A 22499-nucleotide genomic window follows, 5' to 3' on the forward strand; every position below is an offset into this window, starting at 1 on the left:
CTTATGTGTTTTTGTTTGAAATCACACGTTTAACCCCGTGTTTACCGCGACCGTAGTGGAGCGTCATAGTTCGATGCTACCAAGTGCATTAATAAAGAGTGACGCCAAGGGTCCAGACGAAGTGTCAGCATGTGAACGGTTTGGATGAGATGACATCATCTTGGGCTTTGGGAAACACTGATAGACATTTTACAGACCGAACAACTTGTCGATTAATCGGGACAGATTAATCAACAATGAAGACAATCGTTAGTTGCAGCTCTTTTCCTACATTTGACCGGCCGACAGGAAACACAAAACTCCTTGTTCCCTCGTCTTTCCCTGCTCTCTGATTGGCTGTCGGACACTGTAAAGGCTAATTAAGATGTGCTAGTGCTGTACTACAGGCACAGTGTGACTATGGTTGCATCATCAGTAGAATGGTCAGTGAAAATAAAACCTCCCTGACTGAAACTAGACGCTGTCGTACATTAGATGATACCTCTTTACTATTGTAATTATTCCTGCTTTGCCGGCGGGTGAGAAATGATTCAGCATTTGTTTTGTGCCGTGAACGGTCCAGTCACCTTCTGAAAACAAGCAGCGAGCCTTTCCCCGCGTTAAAAAGTGGCCCCTCTGAACATAACGTGACATGCTGAGGCCGAGACTTCGTGCACAGCGGAGTATGTAATTGAATCACATGTCATTGCGCACATAAGAGCACCGCATCCACAGCTGGCCAAGGACAAATAAAAAAAATCTGCACTTATATTTTGAATTATACATATCTTCATGGAATGGGATTTGTTGTGTCTGCAGTAGCACAAGCGGTCAGGTTGTCTGTAAAGTGCCCCCTCGGAGGAACTAATGGAGCTTCTGCCTACGGATGAGTGGGGGGAAAAAAAGGGCTTTGCTGGCCAAATTTAGCTGCTGGGGCGTGGGCCCCGTTTCTGCTGTAATGCAAAAGGGAGTGCAGCTAATGCCTCCGAGACGTTCAAGTGCTGACATTTTAGTTGTTTATTTACTTTTCTGCCTTCGTCTGGGCATCACTAAAGGGACAACCGTGAGGCACGGCTCCATCCATCAGGGTTTCGCGCGTTCCGCGGGGCTCTTGTCACCGCCGTCCGCGATCAAATGTTTGTTTACGACGTCCCACTCGGCTGTCCTAACGCGCTGCTTGCGAATGCCAAATACCGGAGTCCAATCTGTCTGGGGCTGGCAGACAGAGAAGAAGGTCTTGGTCGTTTCGTTTGATAATTTCACGAGGGAAATGTAGTCGAGCCCTGATGACATGCATAAAACCAGAGAAGGGAGTGTTTAGTGAAGCTGAGAAAAGAGAAACTGAGGGAGGGGGTCAGGCTATAATCAAGTTCTCATCGAAATCCCTTTTGTTGGTGTGCTGGTGAAGTGCTGGATCTAGTTTGACCTTTCATGCTGAGTGAAGGAGAAGGGTTGTAATTAGTAACTGATATTCGCCCCAAAGGGAAGGACGTTTTTAATGATTCTGGCATTACTTCTCTTGTATAAGCGCTGTAAAAATGTTCCAAATGAATTGGCAAAAGTAACAAAAAACACTTTCTTTTTTTATGTCTATATGCCACCGGTGTTGTTAATTTATGACAGGACCTTAGTGCGTTTAGCTCGTTTAATGGTAAGTACTGGCTTATTACATCTTGTAGTTTTGGCCATGATATTTATGCACTCAAAGAAAATGAATACTGGGAGATGAGGACACGGTGACATCGCTGTTTTGAGGTCCGACCTGGCAAAAATGTGATAAATGCCCATCCGCCATGTGATAATCGCTCTCTCTCTTTGCCACTGCAAAAAAAAAAAAAACAGGCTTCTTTTTCTTCTTTTTTTAAGATCTTGCAATATTTTTCAGTCATGGTTTTTAATTTGGTATTATGAAAGCATTACAGGCTGGGGTTAAAAAGCACTGCTTTTTACGTTTGATATTCAGAACATGAGTTATTTACAAAGCTAATGGAAAAGTGAGCGAGTTGGACGAGATGATGCTTTTGATGCATGGCTAAAGTAATCCCATCTGAGTATGGAGCTTGCACTGTTTACTACACACCAACCCCTTTGGCATAAACTCCTAATTAACTGATAAAATCCCTGACTCACTGTTATTCATATTTGAGAAGTTACAATATCACACATCATCAGTGATTTATTATTCATATTTGTGTGTTTTTGCACGTTAGAGGTGGAGAGGAGAGATAACTGTGAGCTGAGGCCTAGATTAAGAGGCTCCGCAGCTATTCATCACCACTCGGTCCTCAGAGTAAAGAAACGGCCAGTGCTTTATAAGGTGAGAGCAGTGGGAGCATCTCTGTAGCTCACAGACGGAGAGAGAGAGAGAGAGAGAGAATGTTTGAAAACCAGCCACTGGTTGATCCAGATAAAAAAAAGAGAAAGTCCTCCCTCAGTGCATTTCTGTCACACGTGTCTGGGCAGCCGTTGATTGTGATGAAGAAACGGAGCGATAACGACCGTGTTCAGGCATGTAGCGTCACAATATACTTCATTTTCTGCTTCTGCGCTCCCTAAGGCCTCAGCAAAGCAGAACCTCAGCTGTTAAATACTTCCTTAAAGGGGAGGGGCGGTACGGCTTTCACCACCTCATCATGATTACACAGTTATCTGCTGGCTTTTCATGGGTTTATTGATCAATGCCTGTGATTCAAAGATGACTTCATCAAACGCTCAGGTTTCCTGCGTTTTAAACATCTGTTTTTGAAAAGATAACGCCGCCATGAAAAGGCCAAAATCCATCAATGAATTGATCCTACGAACATGTATTAGTTGGGTTTTCCTCTGTGACATTGCAACACGTTCTCACTCCCATCTCGTCAGACTGATTTAAACTGCGACGTTCTAGTTTTCTCCTCTAGCGTCAGTTCTGTACGTGTCAGGGACGGCGTGTCAGGTTCCGCTTGTTGCTTGTCTTTTCAAAATAAACCTCCACCGTAGGTTTACTTACGCAACTACAGTACTCTGGTTAGGTTTCAGAAATGATTGTGGTTTGGGTTCAAATAAGTACTTTTGTACAACTATACATTCAATAATAGGTTTGTTGTGTAACCTGTGTTAGTAACAGAACTGAGGTCAAATAAGTTAATGTTCTAGCGGTCTCCAGGGTGAAAGTCTGTGTCTTTGACCCGACCGTCCACCCCGACATCCTTCCTAAGTGGACGGTGTCGTTCTTTATACTGCGCCAGTGTCTCAGAGCATCCAGTAATGACGTGGATGGGTTCACATTGGAGTTAGTTAAAAGCCCGATGTTAGAGACAGGGAGTGAGAGCGTTCTGGCAATGGAGCTCCACTGTTCAAAAACTACAAAAAAACACAAAAATTAGCTTACTATAAGGGTTTGAGGGTAAAAAAGCATTAGTCTCAGATAATTGACGTGTTTTGCATGATATTATCTTACCTCAGCTGTAATTATCTGGCTTACTCATCTCTTCTGTTGGAATGTGACATTATTGTTTTTATTAATTACAGAGCAACGTCAGCTGGAAACGAAGCGCTGCTGATGTTACTTTAAAACCAAGCAGTTATGGTGGCAGGCTGCTGGTTGATTCCTAAGGAAACGTGGGGTGTTAATAACTAGGACTGTGCTGTCGTTAACTGTGTCGTACCGTGTAGAAGACACATTTATCACTCCACTGAGTTGCTCATTTTCACCAAGAAATAAATCACTTCGGAACATGTGCAAACCAGCAGCTGCGGTTTGAAATTTGTAATCTGCTCTGTGATATTTCCCCAGCTTCTCATATTTTAATTTTCAGAGGCACCCATTAAGAAAAATCTGTCCCTGGCAGATTCACTCTCTGGCTTTCCAGCTGCACGTCTCTCCGCGCTGCCGACGAGAAAAACCTCAAAGCTGTTTGCTTGTGAAGATAAACACCACAGATATCAGAGTGCTTGAGATGATTGATATGATTGCTGCTTGTGATCGCAGGGCGAAGCCATGTTTGTCACTCGAGAGCTGCCGAGTAAACCGTCACAGTGCCAGCGAGATTTGTTAGTGGTTAGTGACGTTTTTAAGGGAGAACTTTTACAATTATTATTATTTTTCACATATGACATATAATATATATATAATATAACATTTTGACGCTCAAATATTCCGTTTCACTGGGAAATACATCACAGTACAGAAGATAAAGATGCTATGACTTCTCTTTCACTGGGAGTTTAAGTGATGCTCATGTTCACATACCTCAATAAACCAATTTAGTCAGACGGATTTTATTTTAATTGTTTATTTATTTCGAAAATAAAATAAAAAAATTCAAGTTCAATGAACAGTAAACAATGAGGCAACTGTTAATATCGAAATGCTCATAAACAATATGAACATAATAAACATAATAAAAAATGTAGCAGAAGGCAGTGTGCACTAATGTGATCCTACTGCTTCTCCATAACTCAACCAATCATCCCAATATTTATACAACACACACCTTACTCTGCTCTAATGCTACTACCCACAGCCCAAATATCCACCTACCGTCAACCAGACAACATTTAAACAACTTAAACAACTACCTCACCTTCATCCAACCAACCCTTCCTCATCCCTATACCTCCCTATAGCTGAAGTGTCTTAAAGCTGCATTCTCTCTAGTTCCACCAGGGGGCGACTCCTCAGGTTGTATAGAAGTCTATGAGAAAATGACTCTACTTCTCTCTTGATTTATTACCTCAGTAAACATTGTAAACATGAGTTTATGGTCTCAATCTCTAGTTTCAAGTCTTCTTCAATACAGCATGATGTTCATTTAGTAAATGATGGTCCATTTAGAGTCAAATAGACCATAAAGCAGAGTATGCTTTAGGGGCGGGGCTACATAGTGATTGACAGGTCTCTCCCAGAGACGTATACGCCGTCTCTACGTCACTCCTCCATTATCCAGATGTGGTCACTTATTTTTACTGCTTGCAAAATGCCAAGATGGTGACAACCAAAACCCCGAACACGAGGCTTCAAAACGTCAGTCCAGGAACCAACAGGCGACGTCACGATGACTTCGTTCACTTCTTATATACAGTCTATAAAAAAAGCAAAACTCAAATTTATTGCGTCGCATTATTTCACATGTTTGTTTGCCTTGGACCCTCACTAAATATCCAAATCTAAAAATGTATTTGGGTCAATGCGCCCATCTCTAAAGGGAAACGAGTGATGCCGTTCAAGTGTTCAACAGTGGGCATCTTTCCAGACTCCTCCAGTCCGTTGACATTATCAAGGCATACGTCAAACTGGTGGTTTACTTGTGCATCACAACACGCCAGCTTCCAAAAAAAGCCTTTGAACACGTCAGCCATCGACGACGTCCATCGGGATACGTCGCTGTATCTCAGCGTCCACGCACCTCGAGATGGCCCATTCCAGCCTGTGTACCCTGACCTCAACCCTCAGCTTGTCAAACAGCCCTTTTTATAATGAAACATTCACATTGATCCTATAAAATACAGATATGCAGTCGACACTATTCAACTTGTGTATCATTGCCGAGATTTAAAGTGATTAAAGTCTAAAAAGGCATTTTTTTTATAGTCAGTCTCATTATGTCGTGGAAAAATTCCAGTTTTGTGAGTGCCCTGCCTGTGGGGACGTCCTCAAATGTGTTCAATAAATACTCTTTAAAAGGGCCATTAAGGAAAAATGAAGGACTTGGGAGCTTTGATTTGATTTAATTCTGGTTTGCATATTTTATTTATTAACATGAGACAGTTGTATTAAATTACGGCGTGCGGCATGGCAGCTGACATGATTTCTGGCAGCAGTCATAAATGGGTCATGAGGACGTCGGCCTCTGTGCCCAGTGGAGAGCAATCCAAGCTCTCAAGTAGTACGAGCACACCGTGGAGACGCAGCGGGCAGCAGAGAAGAGACAAGAAAGCTGCTTTTAATGCCGTAGGAAAAAAAAGAGAAGAGAACGATTTCAAAAGTTTGTATATAGGTGGTAGTCTTTAAAGGTGCAATGTGTAAGAAGTAACATCGTCAACAGAATGTGAGGAGGTGACAGTGTTAGCTACTGAAATGAGCATGCTAACCAGCTAGCCCTGACCCGTCCGGTCTTGTTGTACCACCTGTACCTGGAGAGGCGATAGAGAGTCCAACATAAGAGGACAAAGAAGAAGTATCCCGGTTGTGTGGAGGAAGAAACTAAAATACGAGTTGTTTTTCATTTCTGCCACTTTGGATTTAACGAACTAGGGCTCAGTGGAAAGAGCGGGTCGTCCTTTGACCACAAGGTTGGCAGTTCAATCCCCAACTCCTACTGTCTCCATGTCTAAGTGTCCTAGAGGGAGACAGAGGACCCAGGGCCTTTCACAGCTGCCCACTGCTCCTAAAATGTTGAGGATGGGTTAAATGCAGAGGTCATATATGCACCTTAGGGATTGGCGAGAAAATCAAACATAAAAACACAATATCACAACATTTTACGTTGCAATATTGGATGCCAAGTGTTGATCTTATTATTATAGAAACTATTCACTTGTGCATGCAAGGAAAACCTTTTGAGAAATTGCTTTTTCAGTCCAATTCAGACTCTCTGCTTTTCTGACAAACCCATTTTGCTGCAAGAAAAATGTATAAAAAAGAGACAAGTTGGTTGAACTGAGTGAAAAAAAACGTCTTATTAGATAAAACAGATGTTGACAAGTGGTATCATTTTTCAGCATTCAGCATTTCGCGAAATGTTAAATATTGCAATAAGATCGTATTGTGACAAGTATCGCGATAAGTTCGTATCGTGGGGCTTCTGGTGATTCCCACCCCTCACCCGTATGTACACGACGAGTGTAATGACGTTTGAGGTTAGTGGCACAGCCAACACACAGACGTCCAATTCTGCATATTCTTGCTGCTGTTTATTTATTTTCTCTAACTGATGACTGTAAATGTAGATTGTGTGCACCCAGAGGTGAAATTCTGCCTCCTATATTTGACACGTTGCACCGTTAACACCAGTTTGCACGTCTGTGCCAAGCAGCTAAAAAATGCATTTACTGGACGGATGGATGTTTAACAACGCCTTACAGCTCCTGCATGTGACGAGTCTTCTATACCAAACTGCGCTGGCTGAAAATTAGAATAGATAATAACCTATAAAACTCACAGCAGCTGATGAAGTCATTTTGGTAATGATGACGATCGATCGCGCTGTGTTTTGGTCATTTCATGCTGTGGGTCAGTGTTTGCTTTACCTCTAAACACAAGAAGACTGAAGCTGATAACCCAGGGGAAGCTCAGAAATCTGGCCCTGAAACATGTTGACCAAAAGCTCTCCTGTTTAACAGTCCGCCTGCCGACTCGGACTCTAATAGGTGTTGCCATGGCAGAAGGCATCTGTGTGGAATGAGTAAGTAATAGCTCTGTCTTAGCTGAAGTGGCTCACACTGCGTCTCCACTTTTCCCGAGCAGCAGCAGCTCGCGGAGATTCTGAGAATTTGGGGCGTGTATTATTGCTGCTGCACAGCTTTTCCATTTGCGATGCTCTTTCATTAATCAGCATTAACACTGTTCAACGGGGAGCCCGATTCATGTGGCGCTCCCGTGGGTAATGCTTCATCCCCTCTCATTTGTGGTGCAAAAATTCTGATTAAAAGCATCGGTTCTGTGCAACGTGCAGTGCTCTCTAAAAAAGATTATGATGAATATGTAGTGGCTTTTCTAAGCTTGCTGGTGAGAGTAGGTAATGAATATAAATACAAGTATTACTCACCAGGGTTGCATCCTGACCAGGATACGGTTGTACCCGACAATAATGCGTGATTATCATCTCTTATGAGGTTTCTTTTACGAGCTACAGTGATCAAGCTGCAACTGGGTCACCTCGTTTAGTGAGAGTCTGAGGGTGTTACTCTTCCCCTTTTCAACTTGCATCAAAGGCGACGCGCTTGATCAGGGTTATTTCTTAAACATTACATATTTTCTGTTTCATCTCCCCTTTTGACGGAGCCGTGCGAGATGATTACTGTATTTTCTCTAATGTGGGGTGATTTGATGAAAGAAGACAATCAGAGCTGCAATACCAAGAAACAGAGTTTGAGAGGCTGCAAACCTGTGAGAGCTGCTTCGTCTGTTTGTTTCACACAGATTGGAAAAAGGATTTGAGGCACACATGGCACGTTTAGGACAGCAAATGAGGAAACTTTCAGTATTTACAGATTTAATCTACAATAGTGTGGTAATTATAATTCTCTCAGATCACGTTCGCATTTCATTTTGTCGTTTTTATAGGTTTATGTTTATAGGTCTGAAAGTTTTGCAGGACTTTTTTTATTTAAAGTTTACGGATATAATTGGCTTTTTGTTAATCACGTGTTAAATACTTTTCAGCAGCAAACTTGAGATTTGTGGCGCCGACATTAAAATGCAGTTTGAGCCGCGTGCTGAAAGAAACGGAGACGGCTTCGGCTGAAAGTCAATTGCTTTCACAAATCATGGACGAGTGGCCGATGCACTGAGCGCAGGTTAGCGTAGCAAATGGAAACACCTCAGCGGGACTTCAGAATTTTTATCTGTCAAAGAAATAAATGGAACGATCTGGAAGATGTCGGGAGGAGGAGGAGGAGGAGGAGGAGGGGGGCTCAGACTTTCAGCCGAATGTAAACGAGACGCTGGCGAGTGATCTGATGGCGGGAAGAGAAGAACACCACACTGTTTTCCTGTAAAGGAAAGAAATCATTCAGATCCCCAGAGTTCTGGAGAACACTGTCTGATACTCTCCATGTCATTATCATGTGGTGTCTAATGCATTATTTAAAATATTTTTTTTAATATTTCCACAACGTAGAAAGTGTGATTTCCATGTCTGCAGGTCTTTATGAATATAGTGGAAGTATCACAAAGCTCATTCCACAGAGAAATGCACACAGACCATTTTAAGAAACCAGCTCTGTTTACTAATGACTACGTTCTCATACCAACAGCGTTGGGAATATTTTTGAGGAAAAATGTATTTTCTTGTGGAATACATTTATTTTGTGTGGACCACAAATACGTCTCAAACTACTCCGTGGAGGTCCACATAGGGAGGAGGTTTAAAGGGGTGGATTGGTCAGAATACACAGGGCAGTTGTGTTTTTGTTGTGATTTTGCCTTCATTTCATTTTAAGCCAAAACATGATGTTTTTTATTAAACCTGACCAAGAGGTTTTGTTGTGTTTGAAAGAGTTAAAACTGCAAAAGTAATACAGGAGAAAATACTTTTCCCTCAAAGCGTAACAGTGCAGTTTAGGATCCTTTTGAAAGAGCCGTCAGGACTTCCATAAGGTTGTGATGTCCCGACTATACAGTCGACTGTAGACGTGTTGTTAAACACGGAGCAGTTGATAAGTCCTCAGCTGACCAATGAGAGCAGACCGGGCTTAAAAAGACAGGCGCTGAAACGCAGCATTACAGACAGACGGTGAATACGGGTCTATTCACAAAGACACCGTCAGAAAAATATCATGTTTTTGAACATTAAAGCATGTAGATATGTTCTCGTTGAAACCCAAAACACAAGTATGGATCTGAAATTGAGCGTGATATGTGACCTTTAACTTTAGCTTCAAGTCTGGTGTTTGAATGAATTGTCTTGAAGGCACAAGGCAGACAAAACAAAAGCCAGATATGTTAATAATTCATCCCTGTCTTGTGTTTCATGAAAATGAGAGCATCGGATCAATAATCTGCATGAGTGCTCTGCACGTCTGTGGACGGGCCGCTTGTCTCCATCGAGCGTCAGTGCAGGAGTCGGGCAGGAGTCGGGCAGGAGTCGGGCGTGGCTCTGTGGTCAAATAACCAGAATCACAATGAGAACTGAGTGCTTTTCTTCTGGGCTTTTTCCCTCTGGGCTGTTTTCCTATTCTGTCAGTGGACACCTTCATAGCACGTCTGGGTTAAGTCACAAAGGACAGCTGCCAGAACTGGTTTGGTATCCAGCTGACAGAAAAGTTCAAATAGCCTCTTGCTTGAAGGTGCAGTGTCATCAATACACAATAAAACCCGGCTTAGTGTCACAGTCACTATTTACATCTTTTCACTATTTTCCTTGTGATGTTTCAGGGTCAAATCTAAATCCACTTTTATCTGGACTATGCCGCTAAATATCTTATAATATCTTATAAAATATAAACCGAGGCCGGACCATTCTTCAAGAAATGAGGAAAGTATCTTGCAGCATATTTGAGCAGCCAGTCTATCTTGTCATTTCATACTTTTCTACAGTTACTATTTGTTCTACTTCTTTAGAAGCTATTTATTTATGTATGTATTATATGTTATATTGATTTAGCTTCTCCTTTCTCTGCAGACGTGTTTGGGAACATGGACACATCTGGATTATTTTGACATCTATGTGATACTGCAGATTTGTGCATCTGCATGTTAGTTTTGGGTGTTTTTGTATGTTCAGTATGCGAACGTGCAAAACCTCTGCAGGCACCGTACAGTTATGAATGTGTGTGTACGAGAATGTGTAGTTTGTGGTCGGTGCATTTGTGTGTGCATGTCAGTGTACGCATTTAGATATGTGAGCGAGAATGTACGTGTTTGGAAGAGTACACATATGTATATTAGGTTGCAGGGAGTATGAGGCGGGGGTTCCAGGTTCAAACACCCGCTCTGCTGAAAGGTCCTTCAGCAACAAAATGTGAATCCTGTTCAGTAGCTGACCCTTCCTACGCAGCTGAGGGAATCAATACAGTGTCCTAATACAGATTATTTAATCTGGTTATTATATGAAATGCCTCATTAGTTTTGTGAGTAAATGTTGAATTTGGAAGCTTCCAGATGTCAGTGTTCAATGCAGTCAAAAGCATAGCATGACCTGACGTAGTATCACTGTATCATCTTCACTCATCTCTGTTATTGATTCATCTGTGGAATTGCTTTTGCCATGACGCAATCCAAGGAGAAGGACTGCTGCACACGGAGGGCGCTCACCTCTGACCTTGCACATAAATCAACCCCCCCCCCCCCCCCCCCCCTCTTCTTCTAATAAAAATGGACTCATCCCGTTCTTTTTCCCCTCTCCGTTTCCTGCAGGGTCAAAGCAAAGAAAGGGGTGAACCTGCTTGAGACCAAGTCAAAGAACGCCCAGTGGAAGGTGGACTGGGAGATTCAGTCCGGCGCCAAGCACTCCATCACCACCATCGATGTGAACAAGAACAAAGCAGTCAAACAGGGGTAAGTCAACCGCCCCGGGCCTCTAACCGACTGCTGGAGCTGAGCTGTTGATTCCTGCCCTCGCTGATATTTGTCTTCCTTAACAATGGACAAAAGGTTCCCCAAAAAGGTTTGCTTGCGTGTAACAGTCATAGTTCACTCCCTGATTAAAGGCAGCTTTTAAAAGCATACTCCATTCTCTGTAAATGCCCCCGGAGCTCGAGAAGATAAAATACAGCTTTGGCCCGCAGCAGAGTGACTAAAGCACCCTCTGCTTTATAGCACAACGTTAAATGAACGGAGATCTTATCTGCTTAGTCTCACTACATCTGCTGTTAATTCAGCCCACGTTGGAGTGATGAGGTAGACCATTTTGACTGCGGGCATTAAAATACCTTTGAGATGAGATCTTGTCTAAAGCAGTAATTATGCCAAGTTCCTCAAAGGACTAAAAAAACACCGAATCACAGCCCTGTAGTGGCTGACGGGACTGTAATGGACTCTGTCTGGGCCGATTCTACGGTAAATGCAACGTTATGGTATCAGTGAAACTAGAGTTGATCAGTGATTTGCAAGCTCATTGTAGTCTAAATAATGTACGGCCTATTTAAGAAGTACAACCTAAATGTGACCAGTTATTATAGGCCTGCACATGAAGAGGCAGCTTAAAGGGTCAGTTTTGTGCTTTTAGAACTGTGGTTACAATATCGTAACCTTTAGATTTTAGCATATCTGCATCCACTCCGATACGGTCACGGTGAATTGGAAATGGGATGAAAACTTCTGATGCTCACAGCAGTGAAACATTTTAAACAGTCCAACAGCAACATTTCCTTCCTTCGTCTCTTTCCTCACTTTTCGGGACTATTTCTGTGGTAGAAAGTGTTTCCAATGAAAACTATTGACAGTGAGGGTTTATGGGGTTATCCAGAAAAAAACAAGAAGCAGTTTCTGTTTTCTGTTTTTAAAATACCATTGATGATTGCTTCAAGCAACACCTACAACATTCATGTACATTGTACAGAAACTATTGCAAAAATCTCTACAAAACCAAACTTTCTACATTGATGCCACTATGGCCAGGTGAGAAAATACGTTTCTCTTTTTCGTTTCTGGAATTAGAGTGAACTGATTCTTTTCAACAGCTGCTTGCACATTAACACAGTCGACATAAATCACGTTTTATTCATGGGTTTCTGTTTTTTATGTGGGTGCAGTTTGGCCTGCCTTTGAACTAGTCCCACCGAGGGAAAGCAACAAAAAATGTACAACCATAAATCACAATATGTGATGCGTTCAATTCATTAAGAGCTGCAGCGCCCGGAGTTAGGCTGGTTATCACCAAGCCTTGGAGACATTAGCGACTGCTGGTTTAAATATTGGCTTTCCCTGTGGACTCCCTCGTGGCTGCTGGAGAAACAGGACAGAGAGGAAGAAGGCAGAGTGGCCTCACCTGGAAAAAGAAATGCACCATTTCACCCTTGTTGACTTCTTAGCGCCTTGGTGGCAGCCTTCCTTGCTATATTTAGTGACCCGTGTCATGTAATCTTTGCCACCCTGTCACCGTGTGTGAAATGTCCTGTAGGGGGTCAAGCATGGGTAGAGAAACAACGTGTCATGCTCGATTTTGTCAAGAACCCAGTCAATTTCTGTGACCACCTAAAGCCAAACGGCCAAACAATAGCCCTCTGAAGGCATAAAGTCACGGACCGCTTCGTGTTGTGATGCTTCATTCCCATCAAATTGATTGAGTGTGAGCGTAAACTCTCTTTATATAAAATAAAGCACTCGAGCCTCTGAAGATTCTCTTGTGGAAACGCACCGCAGTGTTGGGAAATTGGTATTTTCGGTAGTTTGGAGGTCTGGATGAAGTCTTTATTTGTATCGAAATGGTGTTGAATTTCAAAAAGGTTAAAGTAATATCTGTCACTAATGTATCACACAGGGATTTAAACATGTAATGTTATTCATTGTTGTGGGAGCCGACTCCCAGAAAAGTCACTAAGGAGCTGCTTATGTTCCTGACCTTAATATTAGTTGCTTGGATTTAAAGCTGCTCTTGTGAATATTTGTATGTGATGGTTGAGTCCTGTGGAGCAGAGAAATGAGTCAATCCAAGTACAAACCTGGGCGTGTTTCTTCTCATCTCTTCATGCACTGCATTCACAGTGTTTCTGTTAATACCACTGTGAGGTGCCAAAGATGGAAACTTTCCCATCGTAAACAGCTTGAACCAGATGTTAACCGTAGAGACAGGAGTACAGAACTACAGAACGTGCTCATGAGGTGTTTTGGACAGGATGTCCAAAGTGTGAGGACTTTGGACGGCTTTAGAACAATATCACGCTTTTCTATTTATAATAACAAACTTTCCTAAATGTTTGCATTGATATTTGACAATGTTCTGCATGTATTTTTCAGACTTGAATATCCCAAATAAATATATTTAATCGCAAAAACACACCAGGATTTAAAGGAGCCGCAAAAGCTGAATCATTTAAATTGCTTCCGTACTTATTCAGACATGAGTCGGCAGTTTTGCACTTTCAGTTCCTTCGTCTTAAAGTCGACGTTTTTTCTGAGTGTGTTTTTGGTTAGATGTCTGAAATCAGGTCTGTGTTTAACACAAACTGAAGAGATTTCAACACCTCATCCCTGCAACACTCTATAAACTCTGTTATGTATTTTAATAGTTTAGTTAACGTACTTTTAGCACCTCATTTGTTTTATCTAGAAAGAATATTCAACCCTGTTTTTATTCTTGTTTGGGATGTATGGAGTTTACACTGCTGGAGGAAACGATGAGCAGCAGACTCAGTAATGAGCCCCAAAATACATGAATTCTCAAGACAATGCTTCTCCTAATTACCCAATTCAATTCAGTAATAAGCATAGTTCTAATATGTTTTTTTAAGTTCAATAATTGTTCTCATTCATAAGTCTTTTTGTGCAAGATTTAAAGCCCCCCCCCCCTCTTCACAGACACACAAACTCACACACTCAACCCCCCCCCCCTGTGCAGAAAACAGAAAACAGATAACTACACCAGCAGCTTTGTGCACGTCATTGCTGAATACGTCTGAGTACCACTGCTGTTTGTACATCTGGTTTTGTTTACTCAAATTTACCTGAAACGGAGGAAATGAGGTGAGAATGTTTTCCCTCGGGGGCGTATCGTTGATCTCTTCATCCCTCTCCTCTCCTCGTTTTCCTCTCTTTATCTTGTGTCTCTCCATCAGATCCCTCTTTAGTCATTGCCGGGATTATCCACCGTATTTATTCTTCTGTAACCCTCCATCTGGTTCCCCGTCACATTCTGACAGCAGCTCGTTGATAACGCCGCATGAACCGATGCATTATTGATTGCGGTCAATGGCTTTCACATGAATAATGTTCCTAAAGAACGCTGAGGCATTCAGGACAACTGAAAAAACATTTCATTAATAAGATGAGGTGTTTTTTGCTCTGAATAATTAACTGTTAAATAACAGATGAAACCAGAAAAAAACACATTTGCACAAACACAAGTGCCAATAATGACTAAAACTTCTGAAATAAGCCCCTTTCAATGCTGCGGCGTTATTCTGCCTCGCCGTTCTGTATAAAAGGTACAAGCGGGGAATTGGAGGTCAGAGTCATTCCACCATTAAGCCGGCAGCAGAGGTAGACGAAGAGCCGAGCCGAAGTATGTGTGTAACGGCCGGCAAGACGCGCTGTTATGTTACACGTACAGCGCTCAGAACATTGTCCCTGAAGCGCAGCGACCACCCTCTGGGTAGTAAAACTCTTCGCTCTGTCAGCACTGTTGCCGTTGTAAGCGCTGTTAGCACCGTTAGCTGTTAGCACCGTTAGCTGCTTGCCGCCGGCTCAGCCATCTTCGTGTTGAGAGCTGCGTGCATACAGGCGATCCCGGCTGTAGCTGCTGAGGTAAATCGCCAAACAAATAGTCTTTTTTTTTATATAATTCTGGGCACCAAAAGGATCAACTTTTGCTCATAGTTGGAACTGGATTATTTCAGTTGATACCTTAAAAGTAAAGATACCAAGCTCTAGTTACACGTCATGTCGACGTGCAATTTAAAATTGTAATGGCACATGTTCTTGACGGCAGTAATGTGGAATCTCTGTGTAAAAGGGGCTTTGGACTGAAAAGTGTTTTTTCATCTGGTATCTAAGCTGCTCCATCAATAGATGTTCTCTAGGGGATGTTTACTGTTTCCACACTCAAGGGAAAGTCTTTTATTAAAATTCACATTTCATTTAGTCGGTCAGTAATATGGGCCAGAAAATGGAAACCTCTGATATTTATCAGCACTTTTTTAGGTTTCTGGGGATTCGCATTTATTTGCTTTCTTTCTGACGGTGAGATGAGAAGATCATCAACCTCATGCTATTACAGCTGGAACCAGGGTATGGCTCACCTAGTTTTTAATGAAAGTATTCAAAGGGATGAGGATGTTGTGGATGGTTGGGTCGAACATGTTTCGCTGTTTGTGTCCCGTGTGAAACCAAAACATACGTCTTTATTTCAACCCAAACCTTGAGCATTTACTAAACCTAAGCAAGTAGTTTTGTTGCCTAGACTTCAACATATTTGAGAATGCAGTTTTGAAACGCCAAGAGCTCCACGAGCGGTTGAAAAGTTGATATGAAACGTGTTTTTGGTTCATAAACGTCGCGATTCAACGTATTCATGGTTTGCAGAAACATACAATGCCTATTTTTTACTCTGGCTCCTGGGTCAACCAACACCTCTAAAACAATAAAACTGTCTTATTTTCACAGTTTATCTGAGCAGCATGTCAGCAGAGTAGCAGCTTCAGTCCGTCGTCTGCGTCTACACATCATGCACTCAGACACAGTATTGGTTTTGGCTGTCCTCAGAGCCCAATACACAGTCACTGTAGTTACAGTTCTAGTGATAAATGGAAGAAAGTAGACTACAACAGTTTATTCCTCTGCCCAGTCCATCTTTGCCCTGACACAGAGATACCAAACCTGGCAACCTCACTGAAATGATAAGACAAGGAGAAGCTACGCACTTCCGTGATGCACGTTTGTGATGATCATCAGAAAAATAGATCCAGCACGTAAATCCCTCTAAAAACACCATTTACTTAATACAACATGGTCAGTGCTGAGCTAGCTGTTTCCCCTTGCATTCTCGGTAAGAAACATAATATATTATTTTGATAAAACATCCCCGTACTTTGCTATGAATGCTTTTAAAAGTCAGTGTTGTGTGCGCGTTCTCAGAAATTAACGAGATGCGTTGTTGCGTGGCGCAAACACGTGGTTAAAAATGGCGTGTATCCCCGGCCTGAAGCGTGGACCGTTCTGAGCCCCTCTGTTCACCATCGCTGTTGTAACTCTGCCTCGCGGTGCTTTGATCCAATGAACTCTTCCCTGTTAATCAGTTCAAACAGACCTCTGATCAAAGAACGAAATCCTCCTGAGCTCGAGAAAAGCCCCAAGCTACAGCTTTTAGAATATATACTTTGTGCTATGCAGATAGACAGTGCATCATTAACTTAATGGAAACAAGACGTTTCCTTTACTTCCTTCCTCCTCCTTCCTCTCCTCCTCTGGTATGAAATCACTCGTTCAATTTAAATTTGTCAAACCACTTCAATATCTCCACCAGTCTTCTCTCTCTCTCTCTCTCTCTCTCTTGCTCTCTCTCTCTCTCTCTCTCTCTCTCTCTCTCTCTCTCCCTCTATATATATATATGATCTGAAGGGAATGGTTACCTGAAGTGTTTACATTGTTCATTTTAATATTGGAAAATTATTGATTATAGAGTACAGGAAAGCTCGTAAAAACACATTCCCTTGTGGAGCGATCATTTCCTCTGAAACCTTAGGAACTGGTGACATTAATTAGCTAACACATGCATAATTTAGTATTCTGATGAAAAGGTCACCCTTTAGTCTCATTGACATGCCCTAAGGACTTGTAATAACACTGTAACACAGCAGCTACTAGAGCTGCGGAGAGAAAGAACGCTCACTAGCTACAGTAAATACTGTCTTTTTGGGTTTGGTTGATGCTGTCAGGCAATGCAAAGAGAGAGAATCCTGATAAAGGTGTGCGCAGAAAGACAGAAGAAGAAGATTTTTTTAGGAAATACCACATCACTGATTCAAAATGTCATTTTTCTTCCTTTTCCCCTCACTTACATTATTTTTCAATTGGCTCTCTTTCACTCTGAAACAGTCCCTCTCACCCAAATGGGTTCATTGCGAACATCGTTTTCCCTTCCCTCCAGCGCGGTGGCAGTCGACGCTGTATTGAGCGGCCGTACATGCACTCACTCCAGTGGGCTGTAATTGATGACAGCTTTAGCGAGTCACAGACAGACGGGGGTGTTTGTTTTCAGTGAGTGATGTCGAGACAAATAGGCCGAGATCTCATCCCCGATGTTCCCTGAGAGGAACCGGTTGTGGGCGGAGGCTCGTTCAGAGAGTTTGATCCAGCTTTCATTAAAGGGCTCTCAGGGCTGAACGGTGGGACGGGTTCTTTGCTTTTGTGAAGGACAGACAGCGAGCGCCTCACTCTCAGCTAAAGGTGAGCTTTGAGGCGGGATGCTTCCCGTCACGGGTGGAGAGAGATTTAATTTGCACCTTCGCCACCGGTGAGACGGTGTCACGTTAGGCTTGTTGAACTCCAGGATTACAAACCCAACAAGCAGGATTTTCATAACAGGAGGGCTGTTATCGCCTCTGCATCTCTGCCCTGTTTGCAACAGTGAAACGAAGGTCCCAGCCGAAGTCTCATATACCCTGCAGAGAGAAAGCAAAAGAGAAAATGCCCAAATATTTCATGTGCACGGGCACCAGAGCAATCAAGTTACCGACCTAAAACTATCGATTGGCCAGGAGCGAATCTGCAGCCGCTGCAATTACGCTTATTTGAAAGTCAGAGGCAGATCCAAATTTGCAATCCCCCTCGCACAAGCCCCACGCTCGGGCCTGAAGGTAGAAGCTATAGCTAGCAAGATTAGGGAGCGGTGATTGTTTATTGACAAGACCTGCACACTGTTTTCAGAGACGATCGCTGATGCATTCGTATGATAACTCCCTCTCGGTAAGCAGGAACGCCATTAGAAAGCTGTCGCTTCTCATTAGTCTCAGCGGCTCTCTTAACAGCTGCAAAATTAATAAGTCCAACGTCAGATCCGATTTTTCTTTTTAGTAATGAACAAATAAATGGTTATGAGAGGAGATATCCGACATGATGAAGCTTTATCTATTGCATCAGCAAGTCAAACCCAGTCTCCTGTAAACTACATGTGTGTACGACGAGCTAGTCAAATATTCAGACAAACATCTGCGGAGGACAGGTGGTCTGTAGTCAGCAGGAGAGACACATTCATACATCATCAAGGTTCAATCCAGGTGCCTAAAATCCTTTAAGTTTTACAGACTTGTTTTCAGAGTTTGTGACCAGACAACAAACAAACAGGGATTATGGCACTAAAGGTATTAAATTGCATTATTAGATTGTAAAAGACTTTCACAGAGTTGCAGCTTCTTCACCTTGACTTCATTTAATCAAGAAAGATGTAAACCGAAAGCTCTTATCATAATTGCTCGACAACAAAATCGTGTTACTCCATCCACTAGCTGTAATGTTGGTTCTTTAAAGCTTACGTGTTTACCTCAAAACCTGAAGATCATTATTTTTTACATCAAGTAATGAAATATAAAATGTATGTGAGTGACGAACGGTAACATTTCAGAAGGGAAGTCGGTAAGCGGCCCACTGTGACCTTTGAGAGCCGTGTTAACTGTCCTCTGTCTGTCAGCGTGAGGTCGGCCTCTCTGGTCACAATGAAACGTATTGATGAAAGTCATTTCATCAATGAATGTAACTGAAGCTTCGCTGAATGCATAACATTGGTTACACAACACCGGAAGCTAAGCTAATGGCTTTTATTGGATATTGACTGAGAATATTGTGATCAATCTTAAAAACTATGTCGTAACTCATCTCAGTGCAAAGCTATGATGTTATGTTAAGATGATCAACTGCGTATGTATGTCACACTCTGCCCCTTTGTGACGTGCCTTCCAATACACAGCTGTAGAATATAACTTTGAATAAAGAACAAATACTAAAATACATCATCTGATTATGTACTGGGCTCTAAAGCTCTCGGCTGCAGCGCTTCACATGTTGAAGCCTTCGTGAATACATTATCTCTTTATTCAACTCAAGGAAAACTTTAAAAATAACTGCAGTGTGTCGACAGTTCACAGAAATGGCCTGTTGAATAATTAAAAACTATCCAGTCAACAGATTCATTAGCGAAGTTATTCTGTCTTGTTCACGAATATGTCTGACGTTGTTTTAATTCTGTTTTGTGTGCGATCTTTCTGATTATTATGGTCTGGCAGGGAAGTGTTGGGCAACGTGGAGGTGATGCAGTTGGATTTCGAGATGGAGAACTTCACCAGCCTCTCGGTGACCAGACGGATCAACTGGAACATCGACTACAAGGGGCAGAACCCGCCTCCCGATTCAGAGAAGGTTGTGACGGAGCTGACGGTGGTGCAGCGAGACATCCAGGCCATCATCCCTCTGGCCATGGTGAGTGGACACGATCGACAGATATTCATATGGATGTCATGATCATTTAAGTCCGAAACATTTAAATGATTTAAAGTTATCTCACTGACTCGTTAACCGTGTTTTGCTTTGTTGAACAAACCGAAATACCAGAACGGAAATGCTTTGTTTTCAAGCTACATAGATGATCGTGTTCCGTGTTCCTTGTTAAATGCTACACGACACATTGTGTTGCTGCACCGTGCAAGAAAGCTACGCAAACGTTTGTGTTACCTGGTTGGTTTATTTAAAGCTTAAAGCTCTGTAGTGCAGAGAAATGTTCGTCAGGCTGACGTGAGAATAACAGCAATATTAACAACAATATTAATTATAATTTAATTAAAATCAAAATAATACATTTTGCACATTTCATGCTGCCCAAAGTGCTTAACAAAAAAGCAAAACAACAATATAACTTTACAATCGCAATACAAAAATGTAAAAAGCCAAGTGAAACCGGTCTGAAATGTATTTTTTTTAAATTCCATGGGCGTTATCTGCTCTGAGGGGAGAGTGTTTCACCGTTTAGCTCCATAAAACAGAGAGCAGCCTTTGGGAACATTGGAAAGAGCAGCGGTGGAAAACCTGTCCCTTCATAAAATAAATGGATCAGACTGAAACCTTCGTATCAGCTCAGGACTTCATCCCAGCGGCACAAAAACCTGTTTGTGAGGAAACTGTTTCATCTCATAATCACAGATCCGTACGATCTTCACAGGTTATTCAATCCCACTAATGATGCTTCCACTCGTTCTCTTTTCATCATGAATCCTGAGGGCCACTTCATCTGCACCAACGCAGCAGATATTAATATCCTTCTTTATGACTGCATGCACTTGTAGAAAAATATCACGTATCCGACATGATACAGACAGATCGTCGTTACACGTAAATGGAATCAACATCTTCACTTGCTGATTGTTAAGAAAGTCAACTGATGCTGGAGCACTTATCTATTACTCTTTTAATTGGGTCTCTTCTCCTCGCCTTGTGAAAGGTGCAATTAGTGAAGGTAGTAAACGGATTACGGGAACAAAGGGAAATTAATCAAGCAAGCACCTTCTTGCTTGATTCATTTCCCTTTGTTGTACCTCCGGCTATGTCTTCCCTGCCTTCTTCCTCTTTTTGTGGTTTGAGAGAAAAATGTCCAAACCCCTCGTGATATCTGCTCATTAAAATGTACCGTGCAGTAAATAATACAGAAGAGTGGATGTAGGTGGCGTAGGAGTAGATGTCCGACACTTTGCAGCGTTTGTTGGAAAAGTGCTGCAAGGATGACGTGTTTTTGTAGCCCAACCCCAGAAGTTAGCATCGCCCTCGCTCCCTCGACAAAAAGCCTAATGGGATCCTAGACTATTGCAGAAAATAAACAATCATTTATGATTCTTCCACGTTTTGTTCATCACGATAAACTTCACTAATGAACTCCACTTTGATGATGTTTGACGTGTAAAGTAAGAAGCTAACGTCCTCACACTAACACGACTTAGCTTAAAGCGACTGTGTGTAGGATCGGAAGAAAGTCTTTATTTAACACACGTAAAAGCTTTTATCTTCACCAGAGGGGTTTTTACTGTCGTAAAACAAAACATTAACATCTCTTCAGCTTTTGTCAACCACAGACCTGATTTCAGACATCTAACCAAAAACATATTTTTAAAAAGTTTGTTTTTGAGACGAGGGAACAGGAAGTGCAACGCCGCTGAACAATGGCATGGTTTCAGAGCGCTGAGACTCTTCACGAACAAGTGTTTGGTCAGTAGCACTTACCATTTGCATAATTACAGCAGTTCTTCATCTAAAGCACCGTTAAATATACTTGAGCTGCAGTTCTGACTTTGCATGTAGTGTACATCTGTTGCAACAGAAGGTCTCCGGTCCCCTAGACATGTGGGAGTAGCATGCATCCTGTACCCAGGTGCTTAGCTGCACCGCTCTGCCTTGTGTGACTTTCCCCTTGTAAAGAGGTACATTCTGAAGCAAGATGGCAGGAACTCCGGGTGCTTTAAGCGTAGCTGCCTGTCACCTCTCTGCTCTGTGTTACTTGGGAGTTAGTGTTGCTGTATGATTTGAATGCTTTTTAGCTGCAGTCTCGAAGCACAGGATTGGTGTTAATACGAGATGGAGCAGTGAAAAGCACACTGGTGTCGTTATCATTTCAAATATTTTTAGTTGACAAGAGAATTTCAAGGACATTAGAAGTCGTCCTTGTCGCTGTAAAAATAAGATTTGGCTACATTTGTTTTAAAAATAGAGAAAAAAGGAAAAAGACCAGTCAGGCTTGATCATTTCAGAAAGTTTTCACACCCTGGGAATCCTCAGAATGCTTCCAATCACTTGATCTAGTAGCACTGACATTGTTCAGTGATATAAATAGTCACATTTCACATCAAAACCCAAAGGTGAGCCCATCTCAGATCAACTCAGGCTGCTCAGTCTTTGAACGGCGCAGTGAACGGGCAAGAAGAGAGTCCGACGAACCCTCAAACCTTCATCATCCGGCAACATTTATTGATTTTTCAGGTGTGATGGAGTCCCGCTGGTCGGTCGCCTGGAAAGATGAGGTTTAATTCATCATTTCAGTTTCGGTGACTAATTGGATTGTAAACTATATCAAAAGAAAAAGTTGACGTCTCAGCCCCCCCCCCCCCCCCCCCCCACCACCACCACCACCACCAGGAGAAGTGACACAGCTAAACAATGGTAACACCCCATTATACATGATTGATGA

The 22499-nt window shown here is 42.3% G+C and overlaps 1 protein-coding gene across 1 annotated transcript in view; it reads left to right on the top strand.

Annotated features, from left to right (window-relative positions):
* Window positions 1-22499, top strand: part of tmem132e (transmembrane protein 132E) — a gene marked incomplete at its 5' end in the record, with an annotated part of 99897 nt that overhangs the window by 37786 nt on the left and 39612 nt on the right. The window contains 2 exons of the mRNA XM_079171069.1: window positions 11039-11179; window positions 19558-19750. Of these exons, the coding sequence (XP_079027195.1) occupies window positions 11039-11179; window positions 19558-19750 (334 nt within the window). The remainder of the gene's footprint in view (window positions 1-11038; window positions 11180-19557; window positions 19751-22499) is intronic.

Source organism: Pholis gunnellus, assembly GCF_910591455.1.
Source record: "Pholis gunnellus genome assembly, chromosome: 13".
NCBI lineage: Eukaryota > Metazoa > Chordata > Actinopteri > Perciformes > Pholidae > Pholis > Pholis gunnellus.